General features: G+C 34.0%; 1 protein-coding gene and 1 long non-coding RNA gene across 5 annotated transcripts in view; one reads left to right on the top strand and one right to left on the bottom strand.

The window, feature by feature from the left end:
* Positions 1–25,913, top strand: part of LOC137487469 (uncharacterized) — a 95,084-nt gene that overhangs the window by 3,677 nt on the left and 65,494 nt on the right. The window contains exons 4-6 of the long non-coding RNA XR_011006066.2: positions 9,460–9,751; positions 9,836–10,054; positions 11,193–11,404. This is a non-coding gene — a long non-coding RNA (uncharacterized lncRNA). The remainder of the gene's footprint in view (positions 1–9,459; positions 9,752–9,835; positions 10,055–11,192; positions 11,405–25,913) is intronic.
* The window catches only part of palm1b (paralemmin 1b), a 47,066-nt gene continuing 21,381 nt past the window's right edge, over positions 229–25,913 (bottom strand). For 2 of the 4 annotated variants that reach the window (XM_073913546.1, XM_005163394.6), the window contains exons 2-7: positions 24,705–24,750; positions 20,133–20,213; positions 6,683–6,804; positions 6,526–6,598; positions 6,403–6,424; positions 590–1,892 (exon numbers count right to left, since the gene is read on the bottom strand). In XM_073913546.1, the coding sequence (XP_073769647.1) occupies positions 1,498–1,892; positions 6,403–6,424; positions 6,526–6,598; positions 6,683–6,804; positions 20,133–20,213; positions 24,705–24,749 (738 nt within the window). In that variant the 5' untranslated portion in view covers position 24,750 and the 3' untranslated portion in view covers positions 590–1,497. 4 annotated transcript variants of the gene reach the window in all.

The following is a 25,913-nucleotide window of genomic DNA, read 5'->3' as shown; positions in this document are numbered from 1 at the left end:
TCAAACAATAATGTCAGAGTAAAACTGAAAGTAATTCCCAGTTCTCTTTTCACAGAAGCACTTTCTGGAAAAGACAGCATCATCAGACATGCCGTACGCTCACATTTAGTCCCTGCGGTAATCTAAACTATTCATTTTCCAAATGACTGCCATTTGCAGCAGTGTCAGACATTAATGATTGCTGGAGGGGAAAGTATAATTACCAAAAGAATTACCAATACGCAGTTGTAAACAAACTTTTTTTTTTCTTATTTATTGTTCCTGATTTAAACACTTGGACCATAACAGGCATTGGCCATACCAATAAGCACCTATAACTCATGACATAATCCACAACACATACTGTCTTACACAAAATGAAATAATAAGTCAAATCGAAATATCTTAAAGACGGCAAAACTACATTTACAAAGCTAGTGGTCTTGGAATGAGAAATGTGTTTTAGACCCCAGACTTTTCAACTCGAATTAACACTAATGAATGATTCATTGTTATGAATCAAACGCCTGAATGTTGAAACTAGATTCCTGGACTCGTTTAGTTGAGGGAATCGTGAATTAACATCAAAAACCTTTAAATAATGCATTCTCCCCCCAACAAAAAAAATTAATATAAAGATATATTTTGCATACAGTAAAAATGCATTTTAACAGTATGGGCTACATATATGCAATATGAGGCATTGATTACTATTATATCTAACAATGTTATCTTTGATGTACTGCAGGAAAAAAAAATTGGGTTATCTTATAAATATTATTCAGCTATAAAAAGTGATGTACTGTTAAAGCGGATATTTGCTGTGATTATGATGGAGATCTGGGGTAATTAACGTGTCCTATTTTAAACAACATGACTAAATGTGTTCTACCATAGCATGAACAGTCATAAATAACTGGATCGTATTTACAAACGTATCGGGCTACTATGAAGTGTAATGCATAATAACGTGTGATCGTGGACAAAGACTACACATGTACCAGTGTTCACAGTGGTCTGAGATGATTTGGCAAAAACCACAAAAGAAATATTAAAACAGAAGGCTCAAAATATATATTAAAAGCATAACATCGTAATATCAATATAGTCATTTCTTCTCAGTAATAAAGTAATATCTTAAAACACAAATGTATACGGGAGATAAATAGCTAGTTCATTTAATATATCGAGACGTTTATCTTATCTTTCTTAAAACAAAAATAAGGGCGAGGGCCACAAAAATGTTCTTTAAAACCGTGGTGTTGTCTAAAGTGGAGTCAGTTGTGGTCCTCATTTTTCTGTTCTTCGACGAGCAAAATACTGGACTTCATAAGATTACATAATGAAAATATATGTATATATAGATATATAAATGTCAAGACAAGAAATATAGAAAAATATTAATAGAAATAAAAAAAGAAATACATACTAGACAACAAAAGTTAATCGTCAGTATACGGGGTATACTTCTTCATTGTTGCGTTATGGTCAGGGGGGTCAGAGTCTACATTTCGAGGGTTACATGACTGTGCAGCACTTGCAGGGCTGCTTTTCTTTCGAATTGCCCTCTTCTTTTGACTCCTCCTTCTTGGCGTCAGCTTTGTCAGGACTGGAGGCGCTGCCGTTTGGTGGAGCCTGGTCGTTTTTGGCCCCTTCGTTTCCTGCTTTGCTCTCGCCATCCTCGATGACCACGAATTCAGCTTTTACTGTTTCCTCGATGCCCAGCGTCTTCTTTGTCTCGGCCTCGTCCTCCACGTTCTTGTAGCCCATGAAGACCATGGTTATGGGATGCTCAGCGCTGGCGTTCTCAATGGCCGCGTCGGGGTTTGTGCACTGCAGTTTGGCCTCAATGCCGGTGATCTGTTTCTTGCTGTTTTGATCTGGGCTGGGCTGCTGTATGCCATTCTCTACTGCTGGGGACAGAGAACGAGGCACATTTAGTAATGCACAAGTCAATAATGGCTACTTCCAAATATTAAGCTTTTAAAATTCTTTCAGGGAGGTGCTTTTAAGTATTTAATAAAAGTATTGTCAATATAATGCTCAGGGTTCTTAAATCTTAAAAGTCAATTTTAAGCACTTTCCTGATGCGTTTTCAAACTTTTCCAGCACTTTACAAGTGTGGCAAATTACATATTTACACAGGGTGCAAATTTCAGGGGTGGGGGGTCTGATCCCCTTAATTAACACGATCCCCCCTGAAGGACATCAAAACAAGATGGATGGAAGTCTGCCCTTTAATAGTTGAGAAATTGTTTGTTCTGATCTGTATCTGAAATATTACTAATAATTAAAATGATAGATAACTTCAATATACATTTGACCCCTATAATGGATCATACCATTGTGAATGCATGTTTGTGCCAAAAATATTAATTATTCAGTTTGAAACCAGCAAATGTAGAGCATCAACAGACAGTGTAAGTGTTCACAAAACATGTATATTTAAAAAAGGTGTCTGTATATACATGCAGTCTTTCATGGTCATCCATTTATGGGTGTAGGAAAGCAAAACTGTCACTGTTTATTCACAAATGTCATTGAGAACCACTCAATATCCCTCAAAACACTGATAACATAATAACAAGTTTAATGAAAAAAAAATAGATGTAATTGAATTAAATATATAAATTTGGTTTAACAAGACATATTACAGAAAATAACCAAAAAACTTGACCCTCCTGACCCTCTTTTAATTGTCATTTATTTGCACTTTAAATGTGTCAATTTATATCTTAAATTTAGTTATTTTAATTTTAAAGGGCGCAAATAAAACAAAGAGACTGCCAGATCACACTATACAGGCAGACGTGCACTATACAGGCAGACTCCTTTCATTTTCATTTTATGCAAAAACAAGGAGATTTTTATTTTTATTTTAATTTATTTCAATAGTTAATTATTAAACACAATTATAATTTCAAGCACTTTATCCAAAATCTAAGCACTTTTCAGACCTTGAAAACAGAATATTAAAATTCCAGCATTTTGTATAATTTTCAGCACCCGTACAAACCCTGAATACTGCACGCTGTTTTTTTTTTTTTTTTGTGGACCGCATAATGATAATTAAAAAGTTGTACGTGCACTCATTTGTGTTCGGGGGGTTTAAGTTAATGTATTGTTTAACATAGAGCTGTTCAATTTGACGATATATATATATATATATATATATATATATATATATATATATATATATATATATATATATATATATATATATATATATATATATATATATATATAAAATGAGGACAAATCAAAAAGTCTATTGTTTCATATTATGCTCTACCAATATTGTGTGGTGTCACAAAATGCATTGTTTACAGTAATACATTTTCATAATTTATATGAGTGCAATATTACACAGCATTACAGGGATGCAAACATGTATAACAGCATCATAAGATAGTTGCACACTTGAAAGTACAATGTTTACATTTTGCATTTAATTTAATATATATTTGAATTGTTTTATGTTGGACGTGTAATCATTATTTTTTAAAGATTGTTTTATATTTTATTAATATATGCAAACACACATTTGCCCAGAAGTTCTAAATAAAGAGAAATACGAGTATATACACTAACCAGCCACTTTATTAGGTACACCTGTCCAATTTCTAATCAGCCAACCTCATGGCAGCAACTCAATGCCTTTAGGTATGTAGACATGGTCTGCACGCAAGACGATCTGCTGCAGTTCAAAATGAACTACTCATTACAACCTGCTGCGACATTCAAATGGTAGTGTCAGAATAGGCCGACAACAAGATGAAAGCATGGATCCATTCTGCCTTGTATTAATGGTTCATGGGGGATGTTTTCTTGGCACACTTTTGCCCATTAGTACCTATAGAGCATCGTGTCAACGCCACAGCCTACCTGAGCATTGTCGCTCACCATGTCCATACCCTGATGACCACAGTGTATATACCACAGCAGTATAACACACCATGTCATAAAGCACAAATAATCTCAGACCAGTTTCTTGAACTTGACAATAAGTTCACTGTAATAAAATGGCCTCCACAGTCACCGTAATAAAATGGCCTCCACAGTCACCAGATCTCAATCCAATAGAGCACCTTTATGATGTGGTGAAATGGGAGATTCACATCATGGATGTGCAGCCGACAAATCTGCAGCAACTGCATGATGCCATCATGTTAATATGAACAAAAATCTCTGAGGAATATTTCCAGTACCCTGTTGAATCCATGTCACGAAGGATTAAGGCAATTCTAAAGGCAAAGGGGGTTCAACCCGGTACTAGTAAGGTGTACCGAATAAAGTGGCTGGTAAGTGCATATATATATATATATATATATATATATATATATATATATATATATATATATATATATATATATATATATATATATATATATATATATATATATATATACATACAGTTGAAGTCAGAATTATTAGCCCCCCTTAATTATTAGCGCCCCTGTTTATTTTTCCCCCCAATTTCTGTTCTGTTCTGGGAAGATTGTTTCAGCACATTTCTAAGCATAATAGTTTTAAAAACCTATTTCTAATAACTGATTTATTTTTTCTTTATCATGATGACAGTAAATAATATTTTACTAGATATTTTTCAAGACACTTCTATACAGCTTAAAGTGACATTAAAAGGCTTAACTAGGTTAATAAGGGTAACTAGGCAGGATAGGGTAATTAGGCAAGTTATTGTATAATGATGGTTTGTTCTGTAGACTATTGGGGGAAAAAATTGCTTAAAGGGGCTAATAATTTTGTCCCAAAAATGGTTTAAAAAATTAATAACAGCTTTTATTCTAGCCAAAATAAAACAAATAAGACTTTCTCCAGAACAAAAAAAAATATTATCAGACATACTGTGAACATTTCATTGCTCTGTTAAACATCATTTGGGAAATATTTAAAAAAGAAAATAAAAATCAAAAGGGGGCTAATAATTCTGACTTCAACTGTATGTATATATATATATATATATATATATATATATATATATATATATATATATATATATATATATATATATATCGTTATCAGGAGATGAGATTTTATCATATGAGATTTTAGTTTTTCTGTACATGACCGTTTGTTTATGAGACTCTGTTAGCACTAGGAATGTAACGATAGAATATTATAGATAAATAAAACAATCAAATTACATCAAACAAACAATTTATTGTATTGATGCCATGTGTAAAATATCAAGACCTACATAATATATTTTAAAATCCACCTTTACTCCCACCAAAAAAGCCCACTTTCTACATCTTCACATAAGACTTCTACCAAAGCACGCATTCTTTTAATACCATCAGATTTGCAATGCAACTCAAAGCAGTAGTAGCAGACATAAAAACAGACAACTTTGGGCCAGATATATTAAACAGAGCAAATAAGCATGAGAGCGGAAACCTATATAAAAGCTCAGATGGGAGTGGAAAGTTGAGTGATCTAACAGACAATGTGCAATGCAAATCAGGTCACAAACAAGCAGAGCCAATGAACTGCTAAAAACAAAGCCACAAACTTGGTTAAGCTTGGTTAATCTTATCCGAGTAAACATGTCTGCTTCATGTTTGTCACAACAAAAAAGTTATTGTTTTTATCTTTTAAATTAAGCATTAACAAATAATGCTACACTGTAAAAAAATAATATGATCAAATAGTCCTGAAAGCATATGTTTTTAGGTCATTGTAACTTATTAAACTAAGTTTATCATGTTCTAATTTAATTTGATAAGTTACGAAAGCAGTTTTAAGTATGTTTAACATTATATAAAGTTCAATGGACTCATAAGGTTCATTTGTTCAGCTTAAAACTGAAGGCAACCAGGAGTTTTTTTACAGTGTAGGGATGTTTTGAGCAGATCAAGCATTTTTTTTTACTTATAACTGGCTCATAACCAGGGCCAGACCGAATCTGCGGACGTTTTTTTGCTATTTCTGCGGAGAATTTTAGTAAAAATCTGCGGATTTCTGCAGAATTATTTTGGGAGTATCCAGCGGAGTATCACAACTAAGACCTTAATATATTAAATAAAAAGTAATAAATTACTGAATAAAAACTAAATAAATTCAGATTTACACATTTACTCAAGTAAATAAACAGAATTAATGATAGGCTAAAAACCTGCAGAAATCTGCGGAAAATCTGCGGAATTCTGCGCGCGCAGATTCCGTGAGGGCCTACTCATAACTGTCCAGTAGTTGGTGAATAATATAAAAGAAATATGGCATTGAAATAACACCAGGATGAGTAAATCAATGAATTTTCCTTTTTGAGTCAAGTATCCATTTTTCAAAACATAATTTGAATACTCACGGAATGAAAATAATTGTTTATAAACTGATAAGAAGTATTGCCTTACAAACTTTTATCAAATAATAATAAAACATACAAAATATTCAGACACTCACCCTTCAGTGGACCATCAGGTGCCTAGCAGAAATGGGTAGAAATGCATTACTTTGATTGTCAGTAAAACCTTCAATAGACTTATTCATGGTTAAAAATCCCAATGAGCAAAGACGATATCTTACATTTTCATTGCCCTGTTTTTCTCCTTTATTCAAAGGCACACCAGTCTCAAGCTCGTCGATTTCCTGTTCTAGTCTGTGAAAAAATAAAAAGTTAAAAGTGAATTATTTGTAGATTGTTTGTATGAGTAGATGTAAAAATCCAGTGGCTGGTGTTAACCTGAGGATGGTCTCCTCCAGCAGTTTGGTCTTGGCTTCGTCCTCTTGTAGTTGTTTCTGTGCCTCGTCTTCTCCACTGGATGGCGCTCCGTCCAACAGCCATCGCTCCCTCAATGCCTTTGACTGTCAAAACAGGCAATATGAGAGAGAGATTACTTTTTATAGGAGTTTATACATAACATGTTTTAGAGATCAGTAATTTAAAATTGTTGTATACAGTTGAAGTCAGAATTATTAGCCCCCCTGTATATTTTTCCCCCAATTTATGTTTAACTAGAGCAGATTTTTTCAGCACATTTCTAAACATAAAAGTTTTAATAACTCATTTCTAATAACTGATTTATTTTATTTTTGCCATAATGACAGTAAATAATATTTCCCTAGATATTTTTAAAGATGCTAGTATTCAGCTTAAAGTGACATTGTAAGGCTTTACTAGGTTAATTAGGCAAGTTAGAGTTACTGGGCAAGTCATTGTATAACAGTGGTTTGTTCTATAGACAATCTGGAAAAAAAAATATTGCTTAAGGGGGCTCAGGGTTTCTGCAGGTTTCACCAAGTCAAATTTAAGATTTTTAAAGACCTTTTAAAGACCATTATGTATGCATTTTTTGACTAACCCTAACCCATTAAAAATAGTATTACTTGAATAATACTTAAATATTGTGTTAAAACAAGAAAACCATATATACTTTTCTTTGATAAGCTTTAAAAGCTATAATTAACTAAATGCATGTCTGTCCAGGTCAGTGTCCTCACCGAATATGGTCTATATATACATGGAGAACCTATAAATGTTGTTGTGAGGAACCGAGTTGTAAATAGAGTTTTGTTACAAGTTTTATTGAGCTGTATTGTTGGTAAATATACTGTATTAAAGTGTTGGCCTGATTGGGTAACTTTACATGAACAATGGAAAATTAAGACACGTTTAAAATGAATTAAGATTTTTCAAGAATCTTTACAATTTTCTGTTTAAATGTTAAGACTTTTAAGACCACGTGAATACCCTGGGGCTAATAATGTTCTTAAACATTTGAAAATAAGTATTTTTTTTAGGAAATACTGTGACAAAAATCCTTGCACTATAGACGTCAGTTGGGAAATATTTGAAAAAGTCCACTAAATCCACAGGAGGGCTAATAACTTTGACCTCAACTATGTGCGTGTGTGTGTGTGTGTGAGAGAGTGTAAAATACAGCTATGTAAAATTGGAACCACTTTAAAATGTTCTGGATTTACTAAGTATCTGTTTATGGACAATGTAAAAATGTGTTGTATTCTATAGAGGTCAAATTTCATATAAAGCATAGTCACTTACAGATTGTTCTTTCTTTTGCTTATCTTGGTTTAAAAAATAGTAATTGGTAATGTTTTAAGGTTATTCCAGCAAATAATGACATCGTTACTCTTCTAAAGTTAAAACATTGCATTGTGTTTTCTCAAAACTACTATAAACAAATATATATTTATTTAGAAACTCTGGAATTTCTTAATATCAGTGGTGTAAAGAAACAAATTACAAATACTCAAAGTACTGTAATTGAGTAGTTTTTCTCAGAAATTGTATTTTACTAAGTAGCGTTTTATAATGTATACTTTTACTTTCTCTTGAGTACATTTTATCTGTGCTTTTACTCCACTACTTTCCTTCAACCTGAAGTGACTACTTTATTTTTTATTGTTTATGGGGATTAGAAAAATCCGTCCTGTGTTTCCTGTCCAATCAAATCACACATTAAAGGTAAATCACATCATAATGAACTACCTCAAGACATGGGCGTTTTATAATTGCAGCAAACTGTCTGGAAGCATTAAAAGTGTTTCCAAAATCTAGAGACTGCAAGGCACTGATGAGAAGATGACAGACGTTTACTGTATGATGACCGAAATTGCCTTAAACACCCAGCAGGCACAGGACGTCTGCATGAAGTCAGATTGACACTGTACCTCAACGTTGTGGAGACGTTGCATTTTGTTTGGAAATAAAAATCGTGTTGGCCCAGGTCAATGTCCAACGTCCAAACTAAAAGCAACCAAATATCAGCGTCGTCTAATGATGTTACAGTTTGGCGTTGTCTAGACGTTACCACTATAGCGTCTATCAGACACTGGATTTTGGTTGAATAATTTTGATTGAAATGATTTTGGTTAATTTTGGACAAATAAATGTCAGTATTTGATGTAAACGTGACGTTGGTTTAAGATGTTGGCTCAACGTCGGATTTTGGTCACTTTTTAACACAACCTATAATCAATGTTATCGGACAACAAAATAGCATTGTCCTTGGACGCTACCTAGACACTGAATCACAACCTAAATCTAACCTAATATTAACTTTTTATGACATTGTGTGCCTGCTGGGCAATAAACAAATGCACACAGAATGTTTTGTTTTCACACATCCACAATTTACACAAATAATATGTAAACACATCAGCTTTTTACAGCGTAATACTCGGTGTCCTTGAGTACTTTTGAAATGTCTGCTTTTTACTCAGAGTAATATTTACAACAGATGCTTTTACTCTACTTGCACTACATTTTTAAAGGTATCTTAAGTATGATTCTTCAGTACTTTTTCACCACTGCTTAATATTGAGCAAATAGGCTTATGAAAAATGAGAGCCATGTCAGATGCATTGTGCTGATGTGAACAAATCAGAAGCATTAGGGTTAGTGTATCACATGACCATTAGCTGTCCATTAGTCTTTCACTTTAGGCCATTCTCCATGACTGCTAATGCACATTTCTGGATTGTGAAACGTTTTGACAGGCGCCTGCTAAAAACAGGGCTTCCTGCCAGAGCCTCGAGTCCATGTTAAAAAGAAACAGACAGACAGCAGGGTTTGACTGGCAGGACCAGCATGAACTGCTCAGAGATTTCTGACAACTGTGTCTGGCACAGCGAGGGAGGATATTTTGGGTACAAGCAAAGGTGGCTCTAGAGATCATACTGGACCTGTGTTACCAATTCAGTGCATGCTGGCATACTGGTCATATCAACAGTGGTCTGTCGTATGGACTTCTCTACACTGAATTTCCTGGTTGATTTAGAGTCTTTTTCAGTGAGTACAAATGACTAATGGCATCATGACAATCTAGTTTATCATTGCAAACTGCTGCTTATAACAGTGTTGTTTCTATTCTAGTGCCGCAGAGCACTACTGAAGAGGCTGTTAAAGCTGCAGCAGATAAAAACAAACATCTGCAAAACATCAAAACGTGAATCGAAGACCCAAGATGATAAGCCAAAACCCCAAGATAAAGATCACAGAGCTCTTCATAACACCTGTTGCTTTAGAAAGAGCTGAAGACTTAATCAAAAATAGAGGCTGGGATGAAGATTTAAAATGACATTAGGAATAAAGGTCATTACCAGTCAAACATTTGGGATGAGTAAGGTTTTTAAATGCTTTTAAAAGAAGCCTGTTGTAAAAAGTATTTTTTATTATAAAGTTGGTTTCTTTTTGAATGTATTTTCAAATAAAATTCATTCCTGTGGTTCAAAGCTGAATTCTCTAAATCATTACTAGTCTTTAGTGTCACACGATCCTTTCAGAACATTCTAAAAGGGCCATTTGCTGTTCTTTTATGGTCGTTAATAGATGTTACTTAATTATTATTAGTAGTAATACTTGTAATAATCTATTTTGAAAACATTTTGTCTCCAGCTTCATAGTTTTAAGGAAACTGATACACTTTATATTTTAAGACTGATGAAAAAGTTTAAAACTATTATTTTTTTAAATAGAAATGTATTAATTATCACTCTTAAACAAGTTAATTGTGAATATGTTTGTGTGTATAATTTATAAAATTTACTTGAAATTTTGTAGTTTGCAATTAAATTTTTATTTATTATTAATTAATTAATTTATTTTGCAATACCTCATTTTAACTGAAATGTATTATCTTTCTATTGAGGTTTGGTTATAATTTTTTTAAATCAATATGACTGTTTAATAAAACAGTTTTTTTGTATGTATCAAAATGTATAGACCATTTCAATGTGGTGATGTCATTGGCCCATGAAAATTTCGTTTTTTCTATACGTAATAATTTTTAAAGGGGATGTACTGATTTATGCTGTACATTGTATTTATGTGGATGGATAGATGGATTGATGGAGACACACATTTTAATTTCACGATTTCAGTTTACACAAGACTGTTAAGTAGCCCAACAGTTTCCAACACTAATAAAAATAATAACAATAAAATAATATATAAAATAATAATAAATGTTGAGCAGGAGATTTTTTATATTATAATGATTTCTGAAGAATGTGACACTGAAAATTCAGTTTGAAATCACAGGTATGAATTACTTTTTAAACACCATTAGCATACCTTATTTTAAATTGTAATAATTTTTTACTATATACTAGATTAAATAAATGCAGAAAAGGCTTCTTTTAATCAATCTTTCTTCTGCCTGTTAATGTATATAAGGATGCTGTCAGGTATGATTGTTTTTTTCCTATTTTATTCTCTGTCTATTGTACAGACAGCGCTCTCTGAGATCTGCAAGGCTGAACATCTGAAAGATTCATTCAGACCAGCCTCTGAAGGAAAATATAAAAACAAAGAATAACTAAGAGTACGATGACATGAAGAGGGTGAGGTGAAGACCATGAAAATGACAAAAGCATGAAACAGAAGATCAATAGACAAACAGTAGACCCCATTATCTGGACAAGAAGAAGGCAGAGGTGTTCGGTAAGCAGCACAGCTTGTACATCAATGCGTCTCTACACTGTAAATGGGCCAGTCTAGGGATTTTGCAACTTTTTTTCCCTTCAGCCAGCCCACTCGGGAAAAGTCCCAGTTAGGAATGCACCTAGCACCCATAAACTGATTCCAGTTGATTTATTTCTGAAGATCTCCATTCCAGACTTTCATATGAACTTTGTTGCAATCGTTTATCATATAAAGTCTGTAAAAGTAGTAACAGAAGTCAGAAATGCTGAGGATAGAACACAAATACAAAATATTGTACCAGGCAGTATAGACACCAAAAGAACAGAAAACACACTACTTGGCCTGTTAAGTTAAGGCTGCTGCTTAACTGTTGAGTAGAATAGCTTTACCTTCCACTCCAAGGTTTCTTTGGTTAAATTGTGTTGACAACCCTCTAAGCATTGTTTGAGTTTTTTGTTTTTATACGAACTTATAAACTAAAGGAAATAAGAAAGTTACAATGCCAGTTTAAGGGTTAAATCATACACCATTTAAATAACGCTATATAAATAACGCTATATAAATAACGCTATATAAATAAAGTGATGTAACTTGACTGTAACTTGACTCTCTTCAATTGAAGAGATGAATTCCTAAAGAGAAGGTTTACCCAAAAATTACAAATTTTGTCATTAATGGGTTACTTTTATATGTTCTATAAAACTTTTACTTTTATATGGTTCTAACCCTAACCTAACTAAAACCTAACTAACCTAACTAAAAATAATTATTTACTTTGTATGACTTTTAAATTATATTGCTAAAAAAAACACACAATCAAATCAAAATATTTTTTTTTTGACAGTATAATTTAATTTAGAGTGAAATAGTTTAGATGCATCATTTTAACAGAATTGCCATGACAGCACGCAAGCAGCAGAAACAAGAATACTACAGAACTTTCAACACAATATTTGAACAAACTTTGCTTTTCTGTTTTTTTTTGAGGGGGGTAGAGGGGTGGGGAGGGGGGTTACGTTTTTTTTTTTTTTTTTACCACTATTTTGTTTAGTTTTTTAGGGCAACAGTATCTCCAGCAGAAAAGAATCATCCACATCAAAAGCTACCGACCGTTCCAAAATATTTTAAATGTTTTTTGTAATAAAATATAGTGTTCAAAGGAAAAAAAAGTTGTTGTTTTTTACCCAGACATTTAAAAAAAAACATAATTTAGAGAAGTAATCACAATACCATGATACAGAGAAACCGTGATATTTTTATCCAAGGTTTACATATACCGTCAGTATTTTATACCGGCCCATCCCTACTGGTGATCATATGTGGTACATTCATAGATAAGCATACAGATACATGAGCTGAATATCCACAGAGCTAAATATGGAGCTATTCTGAACTCTGACCGCAGCACACAAGCTAGTTTATCAGTCTGCTGCTCTTATGCCTTGGTCAGTGCAGCAACAAATCGTAGTGACTATGGCTGGAGGGAGAGTGAAACCAGTGCACTGAACACTGCTAGGCAGTGCAGCACAGCAAAGCCTTGTTTTAGTTCTTATTTTAGGCTGTTTTTCTCTTTTGGCTGATCATTGAGGCAAAAAAATTCAGTGCATTCTTAGTTTTAACAATCTTCTTGGTTCCTTTCTGGGTTAGAACTAAATACTGCTGTCTATAGAGTATCAGAGAGCTCTCAGATTTCATCCAAAACATCCTAATTTGTGTTCTGGAGATGAATAAAGGTCATACGGTTTTGGAACAACATGAGAGCGATTAATTATTGACAAAATGTTTATTTTGGGGTGAACTAATCTTTATTAATCCCTCCTTGTTGTTGAAAGAAAAACAAGTAATATATAGTGATGTGCCAGGGTGTTCACTAGCTGTGCTAAGGTATTTCAAACTTTTTTTTACCTATAAATGGAGAATGAAAAATAACATTGCTGTGAGTTTATCAGGGATGTCGATGGCACCTTGATACAATTGTTGGCAGTGAAAAGTTATGCAGGTAATTCTAATGTGCAATTTCAAGAAAATAGAAACAAGAGCAGCTAATTTACATAATGACCAACACAATCTTCCAAGAGCAGCACAAATTTAAATGTGGCTTGGAAATTGCTATGTTCGTCTAACTTCATTTTCTGGCATTGTAAACAAATGAACAGCAGTGGAGAACATTCTCTCACTTCTAACAAACATTTTCTGTTCTCTGCATTCCTACAGTACTCATAAAGCAACTTTTATGGCTTGTTTTTTGTCTTTGTTTGTTTCTTTCTTTTGGTATAAAAGGGCACCTATGATGAATATCATCTTTTATGAGCTGTTTGGACAGAACTGTGTGTAGGTATAATGTGTCCACAGTCATATTGGGGTGATATAAAGACAATAACTCTCTTTTTTAATTTACCTGACATTAAAATAGGATCCAAATCCCTACCCACTGTGTGTCCCTGCTGTGTGTGTGTGCGTAAACTTTGTAACGACATTGTGTGTGACCTATCATTGCAGGAAATGCTTAAATTCATTCAAAAACAAGTACATCAAATAATCACTGGGAAAGTTCTTTCTAGGGCAGCTTGGTTATGGGAAAAATATAATCACGATTATTTTGGTCATTATTGTAATCACGATTATTCAAAACGATTACAGTTGAAGTCAAAATTATTCGCCCCCTGTGAATTTTGTTTTATCAATATTTCCTAAATTATGGTTAACAGAGCAAGGAATTTTTCGCAGTATTTTCTATAATATTTTTTTCTTCTGGAGAAAGTTTTATTTGTTTTATTTTGGCTATAATAAAAAGGTTTAAATATTTTGAAACCTATTTTAAGGTCAATATAATTAGCCCCCTTAAAGGGCACCTATGGTGAAAAATCAACTTTTCAAGCTGTTTGGACAGACATGTGTGTAAGTATAGTGTATAGACCGTCATATTGGGGTAATATAAACACACCCAGTCCTTTTTTTACAATTTACCAACATAAAAATGGTGGACCAATTGGAGGGGTTTTTAGATCGACCGCAACTTGACGTAGGAGTGCGGTCTTCCTGGCCCACCAATATTGATTGACAGGTAAGCGTCACCATATTCCAAATTTGTTGTTTCACATGCGCCATTTTCAGCGTGTTAGTCAAAGCGATGTCACTAAAGGAACACCCTTGCTCTATTTATAGATGTAAGGCTCATTGGGTTCAACACAAGACCAACATTCACCACATGATTGCTCTAATCGGAATTAATGTTTGTAACTTTAGGTAGGTTTGCAAATGTGTACTTTTCATTGCGTCTTAAACTTTAGCCGTTAAACTTTAGCTGGAAAGTGCGAGCAAGCTGCCTCAAGTGCGTGTCCCTCAAATAACTTGCTTGCAAGTCGCACATCAGAAGCGCTACTCGGCAACGCGCAGCGTCGCGCCATGCATTTTAGAACTCTAAACATAGGTTTCTATCAGGGTACACACAACAGCATTTCGGACAGCCGTCGACTTAAAGTGCCACTGTGTAAACCCAGATAGAAACCTATGTTTAGAATCCTAAAATGCATGTAGCGCATTCGGTGCCTTATTTAAAGTTATTCCAGTGTGCGTGGTTATTAGTCTCGGTGTACAAGCTCGGAACTTTAAACTAGCACACAGTTGGCTGTAAAACTATACAAAGACACAAATGATTTTGTACTCTCTGCTTGGTCTGTGGTCGAGGCGTACATGTACGGCTGAATGCTTGTCCTCTCACTCATGTTGCTTCTGTCTGTCAGCCTGTTTGTTGCCAAACACAGAGCGGGGTAGCTCTTGACTCTGCCCCCTTGTTATGTTGGACAGGAAGTTGAAACAAATTTCATGTAAAGCAACACACCCCTAAAACAGCGAGCTGTGTACACGCCCCCAAAATGACACTTTTTAACACATTATGATAAAAAAAAAAAAAACTGAATTGTGTTTTAAACTGAACCTAAACTGGCACACTCAGAAGAACCATAATATTAAATCTTTAAAAAAAGGGAAAAATATGTGCCCTTTAAGCAATATATTTTTTGATTGTCTGTAGAAGAAACCACTGTTATACAATAACTTGCATAATTACCCTAACTAAGCATTTGAATTGCACATGATCTGAATACTAGTATCTTGAAAAATATCTAGTAAAATATTACGAACTGTAATCATATCAAAGTTAAAAGAAATCATTTATTAGAAATGAGTTATTAAAACTTATGTTCAGAAATGTGTTGGGGAAAAAAAAATCTTCTTTCCGTTAAACAGAAATTGGAGGGAAAAGGGTCGCTAATAATTCAGGAGGGCTAATAATTCTAATTTCAACTGTATTTTAACTGTAAATAAGGAAAGGGAAATTAATACAATAGAATAAAAATATGAAACAAACTGTGCTTTAAGCATCTTCACTGAAGAAAAAATGAAAAAGCATCTTCACTGTAAAAAAAAAACTAATCATAGCTACAAAAGTCCTTCAGTCAAGAGCAGTGAGTGATTTTGTCCTTTTGTTGTTTGATTAATGATAAAACAGTCAGCAGCAGAAATATTGCGCGCTGTCACTTTAAGTATGCGCAGTACCGTTCTGATTAATGGTTTCACTTTTGCATGTCTTTTGATCTCAACTAGTTTATCACACAATATGAGGGTTAATATAAATAATCACTAAACATCGCCTTTTGACACAAATTTGCATGTATATGAACATTGAAGTGCTCACATTATGATGACTTTAGATGTGTGTGCTCTGCTTATCTCTGAGGCTGAGCATGCACACACACACACACACACACACAACAGCATGCGATCTCTTCCGCGCTTTTACAAAATTGAATGATTCGAATGTACATCAATGAATAATGCGCATCCCGTGCTGCAAAAGTTACATTGCAGTACATGCTTTGTCTTTTTCATGTGAAACTAAGCTTTGCAGAGTAACAAATGTGTTTTTTCAAGAAACTGTATAATACAACTTAGAATGAGCAACAAATGTGTAAAGCGAAACCAAATTGTTGATTAATTGCACAGGCCTATTTCTTACTGTAGTATTTCTCATAATCGTTATGCGAGATCTGCTACCTTTATGTCTGTCACTGTGCTGTTTATCTGACACAGCCAAGGAGCAGAATGATCACACTCTGACAGGCACCTGCGAACGGTGAGCTGGGAGAACTAGCAACACATTAATGATACAATGACTACCACAAACATTAGTTTCATGTTTTTTTTTAATGCATTTTAGAGGGGATACTTATAATGTCAGCTGCAAAAAAACAAACAAAAAAAAACATTGTTAAATCTATTAAATCTTATTTATTAATTATTTACCTTTAGTACATCTTTAGTACATTTAGTACATCTTTAGTACATTTTTTGTGACAAAATGGAGTTTGCACACAACCTTTTACAAATCAGGCCAGTTGCAGTAGTGTCGTCGAGTATATTACTGACAAACTAAAATAAAAAAAATTAATAATACTGAAAGTGCCTATAAAAGAAACTAAGCAAAATGACCTTGTCGCCATTGCCAAAAAAACAACTCATAATGATAAAAAAATGTAAAGAATGTCAAAGAGAGTCATTTATAGAAAAAAGCAGTCACATGAACTGAAAAAGACTGAGGCACTTACTGACATTTTTGTGTGCAGTCTCTAAACTGACCAAATGAAAAACACTGTTACATCTTGATCCGGAATTCTCTTTTTATTTAAACAAGTCAAACCTACTCACTATTCTTTTAAAACATAATCCTTCACACAGAATTAGAAACAAGTTAAAAAGATTTTATATAATATCTTGTGACACAGCTGTCCAGATTTGTAATGGTCCAAAAAAAAAAAAAAAAAACCCAGTCCTGCTCTCCTTCTCCTCCTGCATTACCCTCCCTCCGCTCTGGCTTTGTGGCCGCAAATTCTGGCCCGATGACAGATACGCTGACATCACCTCATGTTCACACCCATCCACATGCACACGCAATACAATCCCAGCACAGAGGGGAGGACAAAGGATCTGAGTCTCGCTCTATAGGAAACTAAGGCCTGCTCTATTGTTCCCTATTGAGCAAAATCCCTTATGCGCAAAACACAATGGCAGGTATAAAACTAACAAACAAAAAATATCACGTTGGGACAGATAACGAAAGGGAAACAATCGCCTCGCCGGATATTTGGGAGATGAGGACAGGCACGCAGGCAGGCAAGCTATTTTGGACCACAGATCTTTTGCGGCAGACTTGGGAACTTTAGGATTTGCATAAATTGAGCAGTTTTCCTATTCGGAGCTGAATGATGAGGACAACTGTGGTAATAATGTATGCAGACGTCCAGAGATAATTATGTCATCATGTAATATAAATAAACATACAAATAACATAGAAATATATAAACAAATAACATATGCCATGTATGTACATCATTAATGAACTGTTTATATACTTAACTGATTGTCTGGCTAAGGCCAAATGATGAAATGACAAAATGTATCATTATGTCACACATTAAAACCTCCATGAGCATGAACATTTCTGTTAATGAGTGAAAGGTGAGGCATTCATTTCTAACAAAGATTCATTACTAGGATGTAGAGGAAAGATATAAATATTCAATATTATTATTATCATTAGTTAACAAACACTTCCACACAGAGAAAGTGTAGTTATTTAAGGTTGTTATTATCGGCACAAAATGAACAGACTGCAGCTTTAAAAAGTTTCCTTCTTAACCAATTAGTTGCTAAAACAATCAACTTCTGAGTAAAATGTGATTTTGTTTGAGTACATTAATCAGAAATGGTAACAGAGTATTCTCAAGAATCCCAGAACAATTAAGCAAGCCTTTTAAAACCCAAAATTAAAATGACTTATGATAACAGAATTTCATTTAAAGGGAGGATGCAGACTTTTCCCTTGTCCCTTCAAACAGGAAACTGCTGTTGAAACTTCCCCTGCCCTTTCAGTGACTTCAATCCCTAAAAATCATTCTCACATTATGAATTTCAACACTTTAGAGCTTTAAATAAGTTTAGAAATGGGATAAGTGTGGGACTAGACAGAAGGTAAATTACAAAAGAAAGACACGTCTCTGAACTAGGTCGGTCAATTTTGTTTTGCATTAGTTAGCCATCACAATATATTGGTAGTTGTCATAACTGTTCTATTTAAAAAGCTACAGTACATGAAAAAAATCCAAGTGCTAAACTCTCACATCTAATTTGTATCATTCATCCTCAACACTGGAGGGCAACCTTCTGTAAAAAAACTACAAGTAGACTCACAGCAGTAAATAATTTGCATAGATATATACATTAGATGTCGCCTGGCCAATTGTTGTCTATTTGACGGAATGCAACAATAGCGTCGCCATCTTGCTACAGGGTAGCGCTTCTTTGAAATGAATGCGGGACCAAGGTACAGTGGAGGACTGTGGCCATACAAAGCCAGAGATATACACATATACACATATATCTATGATCAGGAGTTTTCCTGGATGTTAGTATGTATTTTTTTTTTCTAATTACGAAAATTATAATTTTACATCACTTTTCTAAATTGATGGATCAGTGACCGCACGGGCATTCCTGACAAAAAGCTTGTGTTTGTGTGTACAGAAATGTACTATCCACCCTCCCTGTTAAATTTGATCTAATCATGTCCTGAAACACACCTGCTCTCCTGCTTTCACTTCTCATACTGACGGAGGGAGCGATTCGTTTGTGAATGAATCCCCCGAACGACTCTTTCACTAACGTTAGCCGACAATAATACAAGTTTCTGGCAGGGCAGCATCTCGTTGTCATATTTCTTTTGCATTGTTTGCTGAATTTATTCAACAAAACTAGCATAAGCCGAGTGTTTAGTGCGAGTTGGAGCTGCTTTGCCGTATGGTGAATGCAGTAAGTGACTGTTGTCATCAATAACGTTACCTGATTAGCACAAAAGTTCAGAACATACAAAAACTGAAAAAAACTTAATATTACCTATGAAATGTCCTGCCTTTGTGCTTTGTTTTCTTTGTTTGCTCGTTACGACAACCGTAGACAGCGCTAAAGTCCCGCATCTTCACATAATAACACTGTCTTGTCTAGTGCGGTTGAATGACATTTGTCCTGGGAGCACTGTACCAATGTGGCGGCGCTATTGACGCATGCTCAGGGTCCCTATGCGATATCTAGTGTATATATCTATGAATAATTTGAATCTTAATACAATTTCAAGAGTTCACACTTAGATAATGCTTGACTATTTTAGCAGGTTTGGCAAGCTGTCCCGGAAGAGAACCTCGAGCTCGGAGATAGATAAGCTCAAGGAGAGTGTCGACTAAGCTAGTGTTTCAATAATTTCTTGCAGTGTGGCGACAGTGCTAGCCACCTAGGCCCCCTCTCGCCCAATCATAGAATTGAGAATTGTGAAACTTCACTTGGATAAAATCCTCATTACTTTTCTCAATTTCTTTTCCTCCACCTATCTGAATGGTTAACCGCCACAATTATTATCTCAGATCATTGTAGTTACACTCTGTTAAACTAAAACCAGTTGGCTTTGTAGTCTCTTCTATATAGTATAGTCTTTTCCTTTCGAATTTGAACAGATGTGACTCACTGGCCAAAAAAAAAAAAAAAATAAAAAAAAATAATAGAAAAACAAAGTAGCCTTCTGCAAACTCATAGAAAAGGTCAGTCTGAATGGTCAGACAGTAAACAAACACATAGATGTACATCCACAGACACATTATTCAAACACATCTGCTGCCTGTTAGCGGTTATGTGTTAGTACCTTGAGATGCTGGAGTTGTCGGCGATCATCCTCCAGTTGTCTTCTTTTGTTCTCAATCTCAGCCTCCTTCTTTCTCTTTTCCTAAAAGACAGAACAATTTTAAATCCTACTAAAAGTAAACAAACATTTCACTTAACTTTTTTTTTTTTTTTAGAAAAAATGTACTATACAATTATTTATAGCAACAATCTATTTAATTTTATTATTTCACTATTCATTCACTCAATTTTCTTCAGCTTATTTCTTTCTTTTTTTCAGGGGTCACCACAGCGCAATAGTCCGCCAATTATTCTGGCACATGTTTACAGATGAATGAATGCCTATTATGCCACAACCCAGCCCTGAGAGTTTTATTTTAGGAAATCAAGCTAAACTAAATGGTTAAAATGTGGACTTGCTGGTTTAATTTTGGATTTTTTTTTTCATTTGGATTATGAACATTATATCATACATTTTTATTGTACTTGAAGACAGACAACGAAAGCTTCTCAATTCGAAGGCATTTTTCAGTGACATTAACATTTTTCAGTGTCAGTATTAAAAATCTAAGTTATACATGTCCAGTTAGTGTGGAATAACAGTATAACTCCAATTCATCAGATCATTTTAAACCATTAAAGATCTGATTCCTTTATCTTAATTTTAATGCAGTAACAAAAGCTTTGGGTTAAATTTAAGCGTTTCTTTAAGTTTCTTTAAGAAAACACAGTCGATAATCAATTACTAACAATAAACAAATAAATAAACAAATAAAACAATAAATACATAAATCATAGCAAAATATTGTTGTTTATTTAGAAAAGCTGCCGTAGCGCACCTGTGTATGTAGGCTACTTCAAACGTTTCTCGTGCTCCACTATCTCACAATATAAATAAATATATAAACAAATAAACTCTGCTTGACATAGTTTACACAGGACTGGTGGGAAATATGCATTGATACAGCTTTATTATATCGGGTATGTGGTTTTTTTTGATAGGTGTACTGTTTTGTTCTGTTTAGCAATTTTTTTTATATATTTTTGCGGGATTTTCCCTGGTTTTTGTTCTCTTCTTTAATTGAAATATGGTTTCCCAGCATCCCTCAAAGCCTTCCTCACTCTGTCCTTCCATTTGTTCATTTGTTTTAATGTCTGAAGCGGACATGACAGCAAGCAACATCTCCATTTTTCTTAGTGGACATAAATGTTTTAGTAATGTTTAAAGTGCAGATGCTGGTCGCCTGAAAATATCCCCAAACTGTTTCTGTATACAAAGTTCACACATACAATTAATGTCACATGATTATCTCTTATTTATTTATTTTTTTTGGACTTACATATTAAAAAAAAATAATAATAATTAAATTTAGTTAATTAACATTAGAAAATTTAGTTAGTACAGTTGGTACATTAACGTTGCCACAAGCCCAAGAAATTGGTTTGCAATAATTTTTGCTAAATTTATACATTTATTTTATTTGTCAAATAAATAATAAATAAATGAATCTATATAAAACAGATATTTGTAATGACGGAAATAAAATGTTTCATTTAAAATACACCTGTAAAAAAAATAAAAAATACGAAAAATGTCTTCACATTAACACATATTCAACAGATATGACTCTCTGTCCTGGATTAGTGTGAACAAACAATATATAAATATCAAGCTAATTTTCTACATCCAATATCTGTAATAACACTTGCAGCCATAGTGACAGCACTGTAACTAAAGTAAAAATCAAAAACGCTGACTGACATATTGCTGGAAAGTTTCAGCAAATAAATAATCTCAAACGACACATTATTTAATATACAAGTTCAAACTTAGCACAAATTTATCCAAAACCTAATTAAACCGCAGTGGTTTCACAATATTTTGAACTCCATGGACACAAAACTGACAAAAGAGGTTCAAAATGAAGACTGACCATATCTAAAACTTCCAGTGCCACAAAGCATGAAAAACTGAAGATGAAATTAAAGCAGAACTTCCAATAAAACTCTTGACATTGCACATTCATTCAGGAAGTCTTGTCTTTATTTCTCAGAAGACGGATGGGGGGGAACCAGCAGTTAAAAACATTAGTCTGGTTGTACACAAATAATGCGTAGGCCTATCAATAATTAAACAGCTGCAAAGTGCTTTAGTGCTGATGGCAGAACATGCATTAGCTGTTATAGATGCTCATTGACATACTGTAGGAATATAATGCCTCACGAGACTAGACTAATATCACTTAGACCTTCTGTGCATCTTATCTGGATCCTGACATTGGACTTGATGCTGATCCTGGCTGATTTATATAGAAATGCATGATGAGGATATGCATTATATTGAATTCTGCTTGAAAAAAATAGATATAATGAAAATTCCAATATTATACATTATGATTTATCCATTCATTTTAAAGAATATTCATAAAAGACAATTTTCTGTATCATTATTTCAAATTACTGTTATTGTAGTATCATAAAGCCATCCTTGAATGTTATTCATATACAGAATTTGATAGTTTTCATTTCATTTTTTTTTTTTTTTTTTACATTTTTTAGTTTTCAGTTTTATGCTCTGGCTTCAAGTAAATGCTAGTTTGTTGTTTTAATAAATGGGAAAAATATATATATATAAAAAATAATAAAATAAAATAAAGTTTAGAGACATATACTTGTACAGCTATCTTCATGGAGACCTGCCATAAACGTAATTACTGTTATGCTATACACACTGTATATTTTATACCCCTACCCTCAAATACGTCTCAGGAGGTACGTTTTTTGAAGCTTTTGTTTTCGTAAATCCACTAGAGGCTGTGGTGCACGCTTTTTTGAGATCTCAAATTTCTTGAGACAGTCTTTGCTGCAGCTCACAGCTTGATGATGCAGTGGAACCTAATGGAGGATCGCCTGCACCTCCCGCCACCCTAAACCCAACTGTCACAGTAGCATGGGCGTGCCCTAGTGGGCGGTGCAATGTCTACTACATAGTGGATCTGGTCCAGTACGTCATTGTGGTTACAGACTGCAGTGAGGACATTTTGAATTTCTCTCGAGAGTGCTGTTCACACATGCTCTTCTCGCATAAATCCACCAAAGGCAGATGTCGACTGAATAACTGACTGACTGACCGTTCAACTGACCCACTCTCCTCCTTTCCTAAACATAATCAATAGTGTTTTCAAAAGCACCAACTGACCCGCCCAGAGACTTCTCTAAACCCAACTGACATTTTTTCACAAGCAATCCAGAAAAAGAAAAGCCCTCACCTGAATTCACCATGTTTTCAGATTTTACCACATTATAACACTGTTATTTACTTGTTTGTTTTATTTTTTGGCTTTCTGGACCCATTTTTCATCGGACAGTCGATCGTGGTCAACTCCTCTCTGTGTCTCAAGGCTGCCGATGTACAGTTGAAGTCAAGTTTTTTTAAAAAACATTTTTGGGACAAAATTATTAGCCTCTTTAAGCTAATTTTTTTTTTTTTTGATAATCTACAGAACAAACCATCATTACACAATAACTTTCCTAATTACCCTAACCTGCCTAGTTCACCTTATTAACCCAGTTAAGCCTTTAAATGTCACTTTAAGCTGTATAGAAGTGTCTTGAAAAACATCTAGTAAAATATTATGTACTGTCATCATGGCAAAGATAAAACAAATCAGTTATTAGAAATGAGTAATTAAAACTATTATGCTTAGAAATGTGCTAAAACAATCTTCCCTCTGTTAAACAGAAATTGGGGGAAAAAATAAACAGAGGCCCTAATAATTCAGGGGGGCCAATAATTCTGACTTCAACTGTACATGACGAGCTAACTGGAAAAACTGACAACAGCTTGAAAGCTGTACACAGCGGAGGTAAGCTGTCAGCTGGTAATCGTTTTAAAGACAAAATGCAGCCATACATACTTCTGGCTACATAATTTGCGATCTCCAGAAATGTATATAGGGCTACGCATTCAAAATGAGCAACAAAAAAAATGTTGCAACAAAATGCCCTGTGATGTCAAAATTTACTGCCATTCCTATACTTGTTGGGTCATTTGGTTCCCACAATGTAAGGAATACAAGGCACACACACACACACATTTCTTTTGTGATACATTGCACTTGTCAACATTATATTTCAACTGACTAACTATAAAAACTAAATAATAAATTTTCGGGACTTTTTAAAGAGATCTCATACTTAAGTCTACATTTATTTGATATGTACAAATATGTGTTTTGTGTAAAAACACACACACAAAAAAACAATTATTTTAGAAAATTTATTGTAATATAATAAATGATTAGATTAAATAAAAGAATCTTTGTATAAATAGAAAGTTCAGCATCACTTCATCACTTACTTCTTCATCTAATATCAAGTAGAAAAACAAATATACTCCACATTCATTAATGCTAACGTCATCGAAGCTGATCATTAAATCAATTTTTCAGATAAAAATGTCAACATTGCTGATAAAGTTTCTCTAATCAGACTAATCTATAATGAAATTTATTATTTTTACAATCAATTACTTTTAATTAACTGTGACGGTCCTAATATGAACAAATTACAATTAGTGCAATCATTCACTTACAGTAATGGCCCGAAGTCTCTCTTGCTGTGACAAAGCTTCCGACATCCTGCAAAAAAAAAAGTACGAGAAATTACATTTTGTTTAAACAGCCAACAAAACAGGAGTAATTGAATAATCAAGATCACTTTCCAATAACCTGAAAGCAAAACCTTACTTCAAAGCATTCAATCTAGCATTTTTGTTATCATAACACATTACCAGATCTTTCCTGATCTTTAGACACATCCATCATGTCCTTTTGAAAACTGTTGTTCCTATACCTGCAAATTTCAGCTAATGTCTGTACACTTCGACAATGCATCACAGATGGACCACGTTTTATGTTCACCCATGCTTCATCCCTGTAAAATATGAGCCCTGCCTGTCAAGAGTGTTTTGCACTTCTCTCCTTGGAGGGAAAATGGGTCGATGAGAATCAATAAAAGAAGTAGGCAGCTCTTTTTCCCCTTCTCAGAAATCAAACTGCATATGTGAACCCACATACATCACAAATCTTTTTCATAGCAGCGGCCGAACGCACCAGTCCAACAGCGATGAAGGGAGAAGTTATGAATGGTATGCAAATTTCAAGACTGTTAACAGCCTTTGGCATTCCTTCCTAAATTGATTCCAGAACTCCAACATAAAGCTCAATCTGAGGGAAGACCAATGTTGCTGGAGAGATTATAAAGCAAACACTATAATCTCCTGGTTCTGCGTGACTCTGATACAGGGGTAAATGCTGTAAAGGTGTATTGTAGAATCTGATTTCTTGTTTTGTTTCATCCAGAACAATAATTAAAGTTACACTTTTACTTTCGGTTGACTTAGCATTCACACTGTCATTTTTAAGACTGAACCTAAAGATATAAAACAAAAACAAATGATTTGATTTGATGATGTTTTATAAAAGATCATCATACTGAACATCCAAAATGAGGCAATGTGCTGGGATAAATTAGTTTGTTTATCTTATAAATGTGATGGTATTTTTATCTGCTGTTAAAATAAAGGCTGCGTGATGTTAGGAAAATCTGATACCGCAATATTTGTAGCAGAATACAGTTTCACAAGACGGTAGCAGCTCTATTTGGCATTTTGCTGAGGAGTCTAACAGTATTTAGGTACAAAATAAAATAATCACAATGCAAAAAGTGCTTTTCTTTCTTTCCTTTGTCTTGTTCTAAATATCTAAAAATTCACGAGTTTTTCACCTTCAGAAGAAATAAG

This window comes from Danio rerio, chromosome 2 (assembly GCF_049306965.1).
Source record: "Danio rerio strain Tuebingen ecotype United States chromosome 2, GRCz12tu, whole genome shotgun sequence".
Lineage (NCBI taxonomy): Eukaryota > Metazoa > Chordata > Actinopteri > Cypriniformes > Danionidae > Danio > Danio rerio.
Note: the sequence above shows the minus strand (reverse complement) of the source record. Positions and strands in the feature narration are given on the sequence as shown.